A 15,367-nucleotide genomic window follows, 5' to 3' on the forward strand; every position below is an offset into this window, starting at 1 on the left:
AAAGCATTCCAGGTGAAGCTGGATGAGAGAATGCCAAGAGTGTGCAAAGCTGTCATCAAGGCAAAGGGTGGCTACTTTAAAGAATCTCAAATATAAATATTTTTTGATTCCATGTGTGTTATATCATAGTTTGATGTCTTCACTATTATTATACGATGTAGAAAAGAGTAAAAATAAAAACCCTTGAATGAGTAGGTGTGTCCAAACTTTTGACTGGTACTGTGTGTACACAAATACACTCTCTCTCTCTCTAAAGGGGGTCAATAGTCCACATTGCTGAACTGTTAATAAAATGGCAGTCTTGTGGCTTGGGGGTAGAAGCTGTTCACGAGCCTTTAGTCCCAAACTTGGTGTTCCGGTACCGCTTGCCATGCGGTAGCAGAGAAAACAGTCAATGGCTTGGGTGGCTCAAGTCTTTGATCATTTTTAGGGCCTTCCTCTGACACCGCATGGTATAGAGGTCCTGGATGGCAGGGAGTTTGGCCCTAGTGATGTACTGGGCAGTAAACACTACCCCTGTAGCGCCTTGCGGTCAGATGCCGAGCAGTTTCCATACCAAGCGAAGATGCTCTCAATGGTGCAGCTGTATAACTTTTTGAGGATCTGAGGGCCCATGCCAAATCCACTACAGCCCCATCAATGTGAAGGGGGGCGCGTTCAGCCCTCCGTTTCCTGTATTCCACGATAAGCTCCTTTGTCTTGCCCATGTTGAGGGAGAGAGGTTGTTGTACTGGCACCACACTATTTCATTGACTATCTGAGATTGACTTTAATTTATTAGGCCTAATTAATGTATCTTTGCTTTGCACTGCACTGCATGCACACAAGTTTTTTTTTTTTAAATCTGTTCTTAAGACGGACTTGTATTTTTCAGCAAAACAAGGAATTACTCGCACTCATATTATTCATTTTATTAAGATGAACCATTAAATACACATTATTTACAACCATGAAATGTTACAGAAATCTGAATATCAAATAAACAAAATGTGAAACGTTTATTCTGATGTGATAAAAAATGATGTATTTGGTGAAAACAGATTTTTTTCCTCAAAAAAAGCAATGGTCCAATACAAGAAAGCAAAGCAATCGACAAAAAAAGTACATAGGAATAATATCGTCTTTGAAGCTGAGTCAACCATATGCATACTTGTCTGTTAAACTTCTGTCATTTGGAGTCATTTGTCCACTCAACTTCATTAACAGTTTAACAATAAGGCCAGCCTATTGAGAAAAGAAGAGAAGCACATGAATAAGCAATTTCATGTAATATTGCCCAGATTAAACTCTAGAGTTAGAGCTGTACGCTACGGTTAATATTTTCTTACAAATCATACAATCTGCACTGTTTTCCAGGCTACAACACATTGATTCAACATAATCACAGGTACATCCATTGGAATGACTTGGGAAAGGTCCTATAGTTACCTGTTTGGTGTGCACAATGAAGTTCATCTTGTTTTCCAGACTGTGAATCTGGAAGTACTGATCAGCGTGCCCTAGCTGCCACATGAAAGAGCCATACTCCAGACTGATAAGAAGGACCTACAGATACACAGTAGAACATGTGCACAAGTATCAGTAACAGGGCATTTACATGAAAATGTAAAAAATATACAAAGCTTTTAAAATCGATACTTTTGAGGCGTACTTTCTATACTTAGATATCTACATCCATGCTTACTTTGTGACCAATAGATAAGAATGTATTTGTATTTATTAGGGATCCCCATTAGCTGCTGCCAAGGCAGCAGCTACTCTTCCTGGGGTCCAAACACATTAATGCACTTGCATTACATATGAAACAAAAGATAAAACAGTACATCATAACATTATTACACCACTACATATCTACAATACAAAATGCATAATACCACCATACAACAATATTACAATGTACGTGTGTGTGTAGATTTGTGTGCTAGCGTTTGTATGTGTGAGTCTGTTCCTGTTTGTGTATCTCTTCACAGTCCCCGCTGTTCCATAAGGTGTATTTCTATCTGTTTTTTACATCTGATTCTACTGCTTGCATCAGTTACCTGATGTGGAATAGAGTTCCATGTAGTCATGGCTCTATGTAGTACTGTGCGCCTCCCATAGTCTATTCCCCGACTTGGGGATTTTGAAGAGACCTCTGGTGGCATGTCTTGTGGGGTATGCATGGGTGTCTGAGCTGTGTGCTAGTAGATTAAACAGATCGCTCAATGTATTCAGCTTAAGTATGTTTCTGAAGTATGTTTCATGCATCTTAGTATACTACTGTATTCTGTATACTGCATGGTTAAACAAGGTTCTCTCCAGTGAAGTAATAAAGTAAAATAACTTGAAAGTACTACTTAAGTCATTCTTTGTGGTATCTGTACTTTACTATTTATATTTTTAACAACTTTATACTTTTACTTCACTACATTCCTAAAGAAAAATATGTACTTTCTACTCCATACAGATCATACAGATTTACTCCCTGCCACCCAAAAGTACTCGTTACATTTTGAATGCTTAGGACAGGAAAATGGTCTAATTCACACAATTATCAAGAGAACATCGCTGGTCATCCCTACTGCCTGGCAGACTCACAAAAAACATGCTTTGTTTGTAAATTATGTTTGAGGGTCGCAGCATGCCCCTGGCTATCCATACATTTAAATTTAAAAAAAATAGAAAATGGTGCCTTCTGGTTTGCTTAATATAAGGAATTTGAAATGATTTATACTTTTACTTTTGATACTTAAGTATGTTTAAAACTAAATACTTTTAGACTTTTACTCATGTAGTATTTTACTTGGTGACTTTTACTTGAGTCATTTTCTATTAAGGTATCTTTACTTTTACTCAAGTATGACAATTGGGTACTTTTTCCACCATTAGTTTTCTCTGTATACATATACTCTGGTCCCAACAAACAAATAGCCCCGGGGCACCTTGGTCTCCATGTTCATGAGGTGCAGGCCCTTGGTGTTGACACCCACGAAGACGCGGATTACTTTGTGGTTGCTGGAGCTAGCCTTGGTGAAGACCTGGCCCGTGAAGAAGGCAGCACCATATGTTGGGATGTCCCAGCAGTTCTGCAGGAAGAGCCTCTGGAGGTGGTGCATCTCTTTGCTCACACCCTCACTCATACTGAGGTTCTGTGGCAGATAAGGTGAAGTAAGGGTAAGAGTTTGACCACACAGATATAAATGTATATTACACAAAAACTAAATAATGAAAATAAACCTAACCTTATACTCATGAAGAATCCTGTTTGTCCAATGATGCGCTTTGCTTTTCACCTTGGATATCGGGACAATAGATTTCAGGTTTTCCTCACTGTTGAAAACAAAACATTTACGGTTATGTCAATAGTAGATCATATTACCACAGGTTTATGTACTGTACCTTATCTTTGATTATCATACCAAGATTTCACCAGTTTTAAAGAAGAGTATTATGCTAAATTGATTCAATTCAGGGACCGATTTAAGATATTTACTTAAGGAAACCCTGCTTGTGCTTCTTGCTCTCATAGTTTCCATAGATGATCTGCAGCAGCAAGCTGGCCAGGGTGATCAGCTTGCTGTCTGGGGAGGGGAAGAAGCCCTTGAGGAGGCAGTGTCTGGCCTCATCAAAGAGGATCAGGATGGACAGGGGGTCCTCAATCTGGGGGAGAAGATTCAAGCCAATCATGGATGGATTAACTTGAACACCAAACCCTTGATTAGTTTAATCCGGTGTATTATTACTGGGCTGGAACAAAAGCATGCACACTTAACCAGAGTTGAGAAACACTGATCCAATCAATATTCAAAATCCCAAATCCTTGCTTTACAGATGCAGAATTTCCCCAAGGGAATAATAAAGTTCATCAAAATGAAATTGGTTACAAACCTTTTTCTCAATGTCGAGGGGCAGACGGACATCTCTACGGAGGAAGAGCTGTGGGTTCTCCCTCTGGGGGTCCAGGACAGTGAGGTCAGTGACAATCTCGGTCCAGATACGCAGGTGCTGCAGGGGCTTGTGGTAGGGCTTCAGCTGCAGGTCTGATGGAAGACAAGACACAGAAACACACAAAGGGTAAAATAAGCACAGGTAGCCTGGAAATAAGATATTACGAATACAAGCATATACTACCTAAGCCTAGATATTGGGCGGCCATTTTGGATCTGTGTATGTGTGACTCACTGAGATTCTCAGAGCAAATCCAGATGGTGAAGTACTGCTGGGTGTCCTTGGAGAGCCGCATGCCCTCCATGATCTGCTGCACTGATGTGTTGTTGCCGTGCTTCAGCTCCACCGAGCGGTACGAGCCGTCCATGCGGTAGATGCGCCCTTTCTCGTACTGCAGATGGAAAACACCGTTTTTTGTATACATTTCTAAACTTAATAAAAGTCTTTGACAAGTCTGTGTAGCATACATGCACACACACTTCACACTCACTGGTTTGTTATTGGCTTGCTGTAGGAGTTTCACTGTCTCCTCCCATTCGTTCTGCTTGTTCTCTTCACAGATTTGCATGGGCGATCTCTTTTGCTGATCCTCTATGTGCTAATAAAAACAAGCAAGCAAAGTTACTTTCTAACTGCTACTTACTACTGGAAACATATTGAAGTCCTAAACTATGATGTTCCACTGGTACCAGCACAGTATGTGGCCATCATGCAAATAGGATGGAGGATATACTGTATTCAACCAGGCTTCTCCAATTCAGGTCTTGGAGAGATACTGGGTGTGCAGGCTTTTATTCCAGCACATTAAGGTGTTGAATTGGGAATTCAAACGTGTTGGAATTAGGTTTAAACCATGCTGACGGCCTTCTGCTGTCTCTCCACCCTTTGCGCTTGTCCACACCCCGGCTCAACCCTACTCCTAGCTTCACGTCCACACCCCGGCTCAACCCTACTCCTAGCTTCACGTCCACACCCCGGCTCAACCCTAACCCTAAGCCTAGCTTCACGTCCACACCCCGGCTCAACCCTAACCCTAGCCCTAGCTTCACGTCCACACCCCGGCTCAACCCTAACCCTAAACCTAGCTTCACGTCCACACCCTGGCTCAACCCTAACCCTAAACCTAGCTTCACGTCCACACCCCGGTTCAACCCTAAACCTAGCTTCACGTCCACACCCCGGCTCAACCCTAACCCTAGCTTCACGTCCACACCCCGGCTCAACCCTAACCCTAACTCTAGCTTCACGTCCACACCCCGGCTCAACCCTAACCCTAACTCTAGCTTCACATCCACACCCCAGCTCAACCCTAAAACTAACCCTAGCTTCACGTCCACACCCCGGCTCAACCCTAACCCAAACCTAGCTTCACGTCCACACCCCGGCTCAACCCTAACCCTAAACCTAGCTTCACGTCCACACCCCGGCTCAACCCTAACCCTAACTCTAGCTTCACATCCACACCCCAGCTCAACCCTAAAACTAACCCTAGCTTCACGTCCACACCCCGGCTCAACCCTAACCCAAACCTAGCTTCACGTCCACACCCCGGTTCAACCCTAAACCTAACCCTAGCTTCACGTCCACACCCCGGTTCAACCCTAAACCTAGCTTCACGTCCACACCCCGGCTCAACCCTAACCCTAAACCTAGCTTCACGTCCACACCCCGGCTCAACCCTAACCCTATTCCTAGCTTCACGTCCACACCCCGGCTCAACCCTAAACCTAACCCTAGCTTCACGTCCACACCACGGCTCAACCCTAACCCTAGCTTCACATCCACACCACGGCTCAACCCTAACCCTAAACCTAGCTTCACGTCCACACCCCGGCTCAACCCTAACCCTATTCCTAGCTTCACGTCCACACCCCGGCTCAACCCTAAACCTAACCCTAGCTTCACGTCCACACCACGGCTCAACCCTAACCCTAGCTTCACGTCCACACCCCGGCTCAACACTAACCCTAGCTTCACGTCCACACCCCGGCTCAACCCTAAAACTAACCCTAGCTTCACGTCCACACCCCGGCTCAACCCTAACCCTAACCCTAGCTTCACGTCCACACCCCGGCTCAACCCTAAAACTAACCCTAGCTTCACGTCCACACCCCGGCTCAACCCTAAAACCAACCCTAGCTTCACGTCCACACCCTGCCGTAACCTTAATCCAGCTTCATGTCCACACCCTGGCTGAAGTCTAACCCTAGTCATAACCTTAGCCATAAGGGAAAGACTATTTTCACGCCATTTCGATACCGGAGTTACTTTTTCGTAACAAGTTAGCAAAACTTAGGCAGCAGGTTAGGATAATTAACATAGCAGGTTAGGAGTATGAGGTTAACATTAAGAAAAGGGTTAGGTTTAGCAACCCCCGTCTCAGTCTTACCCGGTCTATCTCAGGATGCTGGAGCAGAAGCTGTACTATCTGTGAGTGGCCCCCTCCAGCAGCAAAGTGCAGCGGGGAGCTCAGCTGGCCATTCAGCAGGTTGGGGTTACAGTTTCCCTTCTCCAGCAGTAGCTTGGTCGCCTCCACTTTACCATACCTACATTCAAAACAACACCGAAGTTTTACTCTTATTTGATGATAGCTGTTCGATAAAAAAAAAAAAAAAAAATAGAAACGTTATTGTCCATAGAGGACTTAACATTTACTTTAGGGAATTGGTTTACAATCTGGGATTTGTTTTTCAGCAAAATGGCACCCCGCCACTTATTTTGGTCTACAGCTGTGCTAAAACACAACATCCCCCGTATGATAAGTACCAGCAGGCGTAATGGATGGGGGCCCAGTGGTCGCTGTCCAGCTGTTTGACTGAAAAGCCACTTTCCAGGAGCTTGGTGAGCAGCTCTGTGTCGCCTTCACAGGCACTGCGGTGGAGGGGAAAGTCATCCACCCACTGACGCTCCCTAGGGAGGAGACAGAGAATAGGCCCGTTCAATCACTGACTTCACAATGTCATGAAGCATTTGAAAAGGCCCAAACTCCAGAGAATGCCATACAGAATTGGGCTTGATTGAGGTTGCCTGGTGCAGTGTAACAGATGGAATTGTCCCAAATGAGCAAAGTTGCCCATTTGGCACTCCAGACATGCTCAAACTATTTGAAGGAAAACATATACTATTTGAACCCTGGTCATGAAAATACATGAAGTTGTTTTGAAGTAAAATTTTGGGACGCTCACTCACTTTTCCTCTGTCACACTGTTAGAGCCGTGCTGCCACTTTTCTCTCTTAGGGATCTGGATTTTAGAGTAATCTGGTGCACCAAGGCCAAAGTAAGGGTTGATGATAACTTTGTCCACCTAGAAATGGCAAAAATAGAGAGGATACGTAAACACTAGTTTATGTTCAAATATTTTGATGATGATACAAAGTATTACTGTTTAAAATAAAAGTATATCAGTGCAGGGCTAAAACAAATATGTGAACTGTCTTGTAAGTCGTCCCTCAGGAGAGGATAAGGATTGGAAAAAACGCTATCATTAAATACCAAAAGTGGTTAAAGAAAATTGTGATGAATAAAAAAATATATATACCAGTTTAATTTAAAGACCAAAACAATTACAGCTGTGCCATATATATTGCATTTTTTACATTTTAGTCATTTAGCAGACGCTCTTAGTGAATTAGCAATTAGCAGACGCTCTTAGTGAATGCATACATTTCATAATTTTTTTTTTCTGTGCTGGCCCCCCGTGGGAATCGAACCCACAACCCTGGCGTTGCAAACACCATGCTCTACCAACTGAGCTATAGGGAAGGCTATTGCAATATAGTGGGGAAGAGATTGTTTTGACGTACCGATTCCACAACACATGGATTATGAACTGATACGTAAAACGAAGCTGTATTCAAAACTTAGAATTTTTCAATTTAAATGATTATACAAAATTCTTGCAACAAATAGAATGTTATATATATGGGGGATACAACCTTCCCAGCTCTGCAGATTTTGCTGCAAAGAGACAGAGTCATTAGATCATTTATTTTGGTACTGTCCATATGTAGCTTGTTTTTGGTCACAGGTCCAGGAATGGCTGAAGAATTGTAACATTTACCTGGAGCTAATGCTGCAGATAGCAATACTGGGTGATTTGAAAAGTCACAGTCAGCCGATCAATAATGTAATAATACTTTTAGCAAAAATGTTTAGCTTTAATTTACAATCTGTAGAAACTATGAGAATATAAAGGTTCAGAACTTTTGTTCAGCATCACAGCACAATTGAAAATAGAAATCCAATATGGATGGTGTTAAGAGACAGATGGGAGGAGTTGAATGGAGCTGAAGGGTGGGACTAATAATAACAAGATAACAAATGTAAAATATACTGTGTATGTAAAATGTATAAAGGTTCAGAACTTTTGTGAAACAGCACAGTTAAAAATATTTGGCAAATAGAAATCAAACTGGATGGACATCAGAAATAGATGGGAGAGGTTGAGGTAAGAGGAAGGACCGGACTAAAAACAAACATATCTAAATATTGTAAAATAAATTGTTTACGTAAAATGTATATAGTGTGTATAAGCTTGAAGTAGAAGCCAAAGTGTTGTTGTTCATTAGTTTAGTCCAATTAGGGGAGGGTTGGCAGGGTTAGAAGGAAAATATATTTTTAAAAGATATGTGTATTTATATGTATGTATGTATGTATGTATGTATGTATGTATGTATGTATGTATGTATGTATGTATGTATGTATGAACTACATCTCCTCCTCATGGACTGCACCAGATTTGCCAGTTCTTGCTGTGAGATGTTACCCCACTCTTCCACCAAGGCACCTGCACGTTCCCAGACATTTCTGGGGGGGAATGGCCCTAGCCCTCACCCTCCGATCCAACAGGTCCCAGACGTGCTCAATGGGATTGAGATCCGGGCTCTTCGCTGACCATGGCAAAACACTGACATTCCTGTCTTACAGGAAATCATGAACAGAACGAGCAGGTGGCATTGTCTGGTGGCATGCTGGAGGGTCATGTTAGGATGAGCCTGCAGGAAGGGTACCACATGAGGGAGGAGGATGTCTTCCCTGTAACGCACAGCGTTGAGATTGCCTGCAATGACAACAAGCTCAGTCCGATGGTGCTGTGACACACCGCCCCAGACCATGACACACCCTCCACCAAATCGATCCCGCTCCAGAGTACAGGCCTCGGTGTAACGCTCATTCCTTTGATGATAAACGCGAATCCGATCATCACCCCTGATGAGACAAAACCGCGAGTCGTCAGTGAAGAGCACTTTTTGCCAGTCCTGTCTGGTCCAGTGACAGTGGGTTTGTGCCCATAGGCAACTTTGTTGCCGGTGATGTCTGGTGAGGACCTGCCTTACAACAGGCCTACAAGCCCTCAGTCCAGCCTCTCTCAGCCTATTGCAGACAGTCTGAGCACTGATGGAGGGATTGTGCGTTCCTGGTATAACTCGGGCAGTTGTTGTTGCCATCCTGTACCTGTCCCGCAGGTGTGATGTTCGGATGTACCGATCCTGTGCAGGTGTTGTTACACGTGGTCTGCCACTGCGAGGACGATCAGCTGTCTGTCCTGTCTCCCTGTAGCACTGTCTTAGGTGTCTCACATTACGGACATTGCAATTTATTGCCCTGCAGTCGTCATGCCTCCTTGCAGCACGCCTAAGACACATTCACGCAGATGAGCAGGGACCCTGAGCATCTTTCTTTTGGTGTTTTTCAGAGTCAGCAGAAAGGCCTTTTAGTGTCCTAAGTTTTCATAACTGTGACCTTAATTGCCTACTGTCTGTAAGCTGTTAGTGTCTGAAAGACCGTTCCACAGGTGCATGTTCATTAATTGTTTATGGGTCATTGAACAAGCATGGGAAACAGTGTTCAAACCCTTTAAATGAAGATCTGTGAAGTTATTTAGATTTTTATGAATTATCTTTGAAAGACAGGGTCCTGAAAAAGGGCCGTTTCTTTTTTTGCTGAGTTTATGTATGTTGAGAGAAGAGTGTGCCAAGAGTGTGCAAAGCTGTCATCTAGGCAAAGGGTGGCTACTTTGAAGAATCTCAAATATAAAATATTTTGATTTGTTTAACACTTTTTTGGTTACTACATGATTCCACGTGTTATTTCATAGTTTTGATGTCTTCACTATTATTCTACAATGTAGAAAATAGTAAAAATAAAGAAAAACCCTTGAATGAGTAGGTGTGTCCAAACTTCTGACTGGTACTGTATATATTTATAAATAAATCAATAAATATATATATGGGGGATTGAAAATTATGTAGACAATTACATTGATGGAAGCTACAATCTATCTGTAAAGCTGATCTACCCCTAAAAATAAAAAATAAAAAAACAGTATGTGGGCAAAGGGCACTCACCCGGTTGGTATACTGCAGGTCTGAGCCGTAGAGAGGGTTCTGAATGCACATGTCAGCCTTCTCCAGTGACAGCATCTTGCTCTTGATCTCCAAGGCAGTGTAACCCATGTGCAAACCCCCGTCACTGGGTTTGCCCTCTCTGATGTAGGCAGGGTTACTCACGTTGGTCTTGACTCGGTCCGCCGGCGTAGGCCGGAACAGAGCTGGAATGGCATGAGGCATGGTGTGCTGCTCTGCCAGCCACCTGGATAAGGCAGGTGGACAAGTTCAAAGGTCAAGGTTTAGTAGGTGACGTTCTGGTAAGGTTTACCAATGTCTCTATGGTGGGTGAATTATCTACTATGTGCCACTCACTGCACTGTAAATCGCTTTAAATAGCTTTTGTTATTCCCAATCCCAACTCCCCGGACACCACAAACTCACAGGAGGCTGGAAGCAGCACAACGACAGTCGCAGTGCAGCGGGGTTAAGTGCCTTGCTCAAGAGCACAACAGTAGTGGATAATATTAATGATCTGAAACCAGCAGCCCTCCAGTAACCAATCTAGTTCCCCACTTTTTTCATCGTCCGGCCCGAGAATTAAACCAACAACCTTCCTGTTACCGGTCCACCTCTCTAACCTCTGGGCTACCTACCGACAACGAAGTGGCCTAAATACAACAGACATGCAGATGGTATAGTAAGTGATGCTACCATTTACACTGATTTTCAGCTCTCTGATACACACCAAAAACAGTAAGTCACACTGGATCAGGGTGCCTGCTAAATGACTTCAATATGAAATCATAGACAAAGACTTACTTGTCCAAGGCCAGGAGCATCTTTGAGGTGATAGGGGAGAAGTGAGCACTGGTCTCGCTACACACACGCATGATATCCTGTAGGCAGTAAAAACTGGGGCTACCAGGGCTGTAGATAGGCTTGCTGTTATCTGTTCAGAAAGACCAATACGCAGCACACAACAATAAAAAAAACATTGCTAGCTAAACTATATAATTAGGAATGGTTTAAAAAGTACACCGGACAAAAATGGACTAACACTCTTTCACTTACAGTGGGGTCCGGAATTATTGTATCCCTCGATAAAGGAGCAAATAATACACATTTTATATAGTATTAAATAATACAAATACTGAGCTATATTGTATGCAAAAAAAACAGAAATTATATTATTTTATACTAATACAATTTCTAATACAATATTTGTTTAACAAATAATAAAAGATACAGGTCAAAATGATTGGTTTTTGATGCGTGCTTGGGGTTATCGTCTTCCTGGAAGATCAACTTGCAGACGAGTTTCAGCCTCCTGAACCTGGTCATATGACACGGAAATAAAGGTCTTTGGCCACGCACACCAGCGGTGGATTTGGCCTTCGAAAGAACAATGCATATACAGAAAATACCGCATCCTAACTGTTAAATATGGTGGCGGATCTTTGATGTTATGGGGCTATTTTGCACTTGTTAAGGTCAACGGCATCGTGAACTGCCAAGTACCAGGACATTTTAGGCAAAAACCTGGTTGCCTCTGCCAGTAGGCTGAAACTTGGCCGCAAGTGGATCTTCCAGCAAGACAATAACCCCAAGTACACATAAAAATCCACAAATAAATGGTTAGTTGATCACAACATCAACCTTTTGCAATCTTATTCTCCAGAATTGAACCCCGTTGAAAACCTGTCTTTTGAATTAAAGAAGGCAGTCCATAAGCACAGGCGAAGGATATCTAGAATCTGGAAAGATTCTGCATGGAGGAATGGTCTAAGATCCCTCCAAAATGTGTTCTCCAATCTCATAAAACATTTTAGAAAAAGGCCCAGTGTCATGGTCCTCGCAAGGGGCAGGTGCTGGAGTATAGAAAACAGTGGATCCAATAATTCTGACCCCATCTTTGAGATTATTTTTTATTATTATTACTTCTTAAACAAAATCTATTTATCTGAGTAATTTGTATTAGTTTAAAATAATAAAATGTTTCCTTTTTTTAGCATACATATAGCTCAGTATTTGCATAATTCATTTTATACAGTCTTTTTTTGCTGATCTTTATCAAGGGATCCAATAACTCCGGTCCCTACTGTTTATAATTAATGAGCATTTATACAATTTCTAATAATTTATACCCCTTTATGTGTTATGTGCTGACAAGTTAGTGTCAAGTCCTACCTTTGACATTGACTGGCACAATAAAGAGGGAGACCTCTTTCCCTTCATTGTCAACATCGAGAGGGAATTTCCTCATGTGCACCACACGCTTTCCTGTGATGAACAACAGGATCAGCGCTTTGACACAATTTGTTATTTCAAATGTCTTTCTACTCTTCATAAATCTTTTACATTAACAAACGATTCACATCCAAACCTGGAAAGCTACCATAATTACAGAAAAGAAGCAAAGATGTATTTATTTACCAATAAAACCCTGGTTGTTAGATATGGGTTTAGTCATTTCGTCTACATAATCCAAAATGCATCTGGCTGTGTCCCCACTCGCTTGGATTTTGGTCGCCAGTAAGACTTTCTTCCGTTTCTTCTCTTTTCCTTCCAAAGGAACTTCTATCAACAGGATCTAAAGGATGGGTAATAGGGTTACACATGTTGATGGGGAACATACACTGAACGAGAAATACATTTATGAAATCAAACAATAAGCTAAATAATTGTAATTGGCCATGAACAATATTTGGGTTAAAGTAAAGTGATATTGAAGCAGATTTGGGGTTGATGACATGGTAATATTTTATATTTCTTATTTAACTAGGTATGTCAGTTAAGAACAAATTATTCTTTACAATGACGGCCTACACGGGCCAAACCCTCCCCTAACCCGGATGACGCTGGGCCAATTGTGCACTGCCCTATGGGACTCCCGGTCACGGCCGGTTGTAATACAGGCCGGGATCAAACCCGGGTCTTTAGTGATACCTTAGCACTGCCTTAGACCACTGCGCCACTCAGGATCAAGGCACAAACCAGAACTATGAACTTCCAGGGAGCTTTGCAAAACTGAGCCTCCTTACACTAAATGTATTAATAAAGGCATTGACACTTTGCATTAACTATAGTCTGCTACTCGCAGTGTTACTTAAACATGTATATGAAATGTGTATCCCACTTCTGAAATCAATGTAACAAATTCAGGGGGTAGCCCAGACTGGGACACAAACACAGTACCCTGCTACTATCATTCCAACCCCTTGCTGTTATGCAAAGAGATCCTAACCTCTGGATGAGGTTGCTAGATGTTGCATGGTCGCTACTGTTATATGAAATATACTGTAGTCTTACCTCATAGGCTTTAGCCCGATATTCCTTAGAGCTCAGACTGACTTGATTCTTTGGACGAATGACAGCAACAAACACATCTTCCAAGTTGTCTTGGTTGCCCATGGCGTTGACTTGCCTTCAATCCCTTTCAAGCATCCTACATAAGGACTGATTTATGAGGAATGTGAGGAGCACCATGCCTGAAATGTTACAAATAATACATCAGAATCTAATTGGGAGACAGCAAAACGTGATTATTCTATTAATAATCTATATTCTATTGTAGAGTGTCTTTTAACTATTTAAAAATAGGCTAGGCTATTACACATTATACTGTTCTCATCGCTGATCAATCTTGAAAAGATAAGACTTTTAAATTGTTAACTTGTAATGAATTACTTAATATCTACGATCACATAGGCTGTTACTTTAACGCATTAAAATGAAATAGCATAATGATAGTAACACAATTATGGCGAAAATCTTTTCAAAAGGCAAATTTGATTGCGTTCAAAAGTCAAAAGTTATGTCAAAACAAAAGTCACGCCCCGGAAACCAAGCATACTGTTGCCTTCCTCAAGAAGACTGCTGATATCACATACAGTATAAAATAGAACATGAAAAGTACTATGCGGCACGAAATTTCATTAAAGCTACATTGTGTCCTTTGAAGTAGATGTGAAACTTTACGTCAGATAACTTGAAGGCTTAGGTATCGCACTGTTACATTTTGAGAAACGCTTTCAAACATACCTGAAATTATGAGTTATCACAAACTTTAAAAAGTATAGATTGTCGGTGTTTTCCTTTTCCCGGGTGTAATAAGGCATAGACACGCAGTGACAATAAACTAGGCAAACTTCTAAGCAGATATTTGTGTGTTTCCTAAAAGCATAACATCGGTTGCCGACCACAGCAAGTGAAATGGAAAAGAGTCACATTGCGCCTATACTGACTAGTTTTGACAACAGGGAACTCTGCTGGTCGGGTGGACTTAGTGCGCATATTTTTTCTTCTGAAAATGTAGACAGATGGAAATAAATTATACAGAAATCAAATCGGATGTGAAAGTAATTTGCTTTGGTATAAAATAAACCAGGTGACCTTTGACTCATAACTTTTGTTCTGAATTCATTTGATTGGTATAAATTGTGAGTATGGGCATGTTTCCAAATATTTGTATCTGCTACCAAGTGTTTTAGTATGATAATTTACATGAACCCTCAATTTAATTATACATATTCTCTTACAGAAAGTGCTTTGATCAATTAATAGTCACCTATTGTGTAAGATTACTTCCCAAAGTCTAATTTCTTTGATTCCTCGACTTTAGGTCGTAGCTCCGTTTCTGAATATCAGAAATAAACAAAACAGAAATGCTAGTTCTAGGTCCCAAGAATCAAAGAGATCTGCTGATTGATCTGACAATTAATCTTGATGGTTGTTCAGTCGTCTTAAATAAAACTGTGAAGGACCTCTGCATTACTCTGGACCCTGATCTTTCTTTTGACAAACATATCAAGAATATTTCAAAGGCAGCTTTTTTCCATTTTCGTAACACTGCAAAAATCTGAAACTTTTTGTCCCAAAATGATGTAGAAAAGCTAATCCATGCTTTTGTCACTTATAGATTAGACTGCTACAATGCGCTACCCTCCGGCTACCTGGATCAAGCACTAAATAAACTTCAGTTAGTGATAAATACGGCTGCTGATATCTTGACTAGAACCAAACAAATGTATCATATTACTCCACTGCTAGCCTCGCTACACTGGCTTCCTGTTATGGCTAGGGCTGACTTCAAGGTTTTACTGCTAACCTT

The 15,367-nt window shown here is 41.7% G+C and overlaps 1 protein-coding gene across 1 annotated transcript; it reads right to left on the reverse strand.

Moving 5' to 3' along the window:
- Window positions 1-892: 892 nt before the first annotated feature.
- Window positions 893-14,501, reverse strand: LOC115173679 (krev interaction trapped protein 1). Its single transcript, XM_029731985.1, has 17 exons — window positions 14,299-14,501; window positions 13,567-13,745; window positions 12,691-12,847; window positions 12,445-12,537; window positions 11,077-11,206; window positions 10,276-10,519; window positions 7,117-7,232; window positions 6,694-6,837; window positions 6,317-6,473; window positions 4,418-4,525; window positions 4,162-4,318; window positions 3,868-4,019; window positions 3,473-3,639; window positions 3,222-3,309; window positions 2,922-3,128; window positions 1,429-1,545; window positions 893-1,224 (listed from the first exon to the last, which is right to left on the reverse strand). The coding sequence occupies exons 2-17, from the start codon at window positions 13,666-13,668 to the stop codon at window positions 1,135-1,137; spliced, it is 2,229 nt and encodes a 742-aa protein (XP_029587845.1). The 5' UTR covers window positions 13,669-13,745; window positions 14,299-14,501; the 3' UTR covers window positions 893-1,134.
- Between the last annotated feature and the right edge of the window lie 866 nt (window positions 14,502-15,367).

The sequence above is a fragment of the Salmo trutta genome, chromosome 34, assembly GCF_901001165.1.
Source record: "Salmo trutta chromosome 34, fSalTru1.1, whole genome shotgun sequence".
Taxonomy (NCBI): Eukaryota; Metazoa; Chordata; class Actinopteri; order Salmoniformes; family Salmonidae; genus Salmo; species Salmo trutta.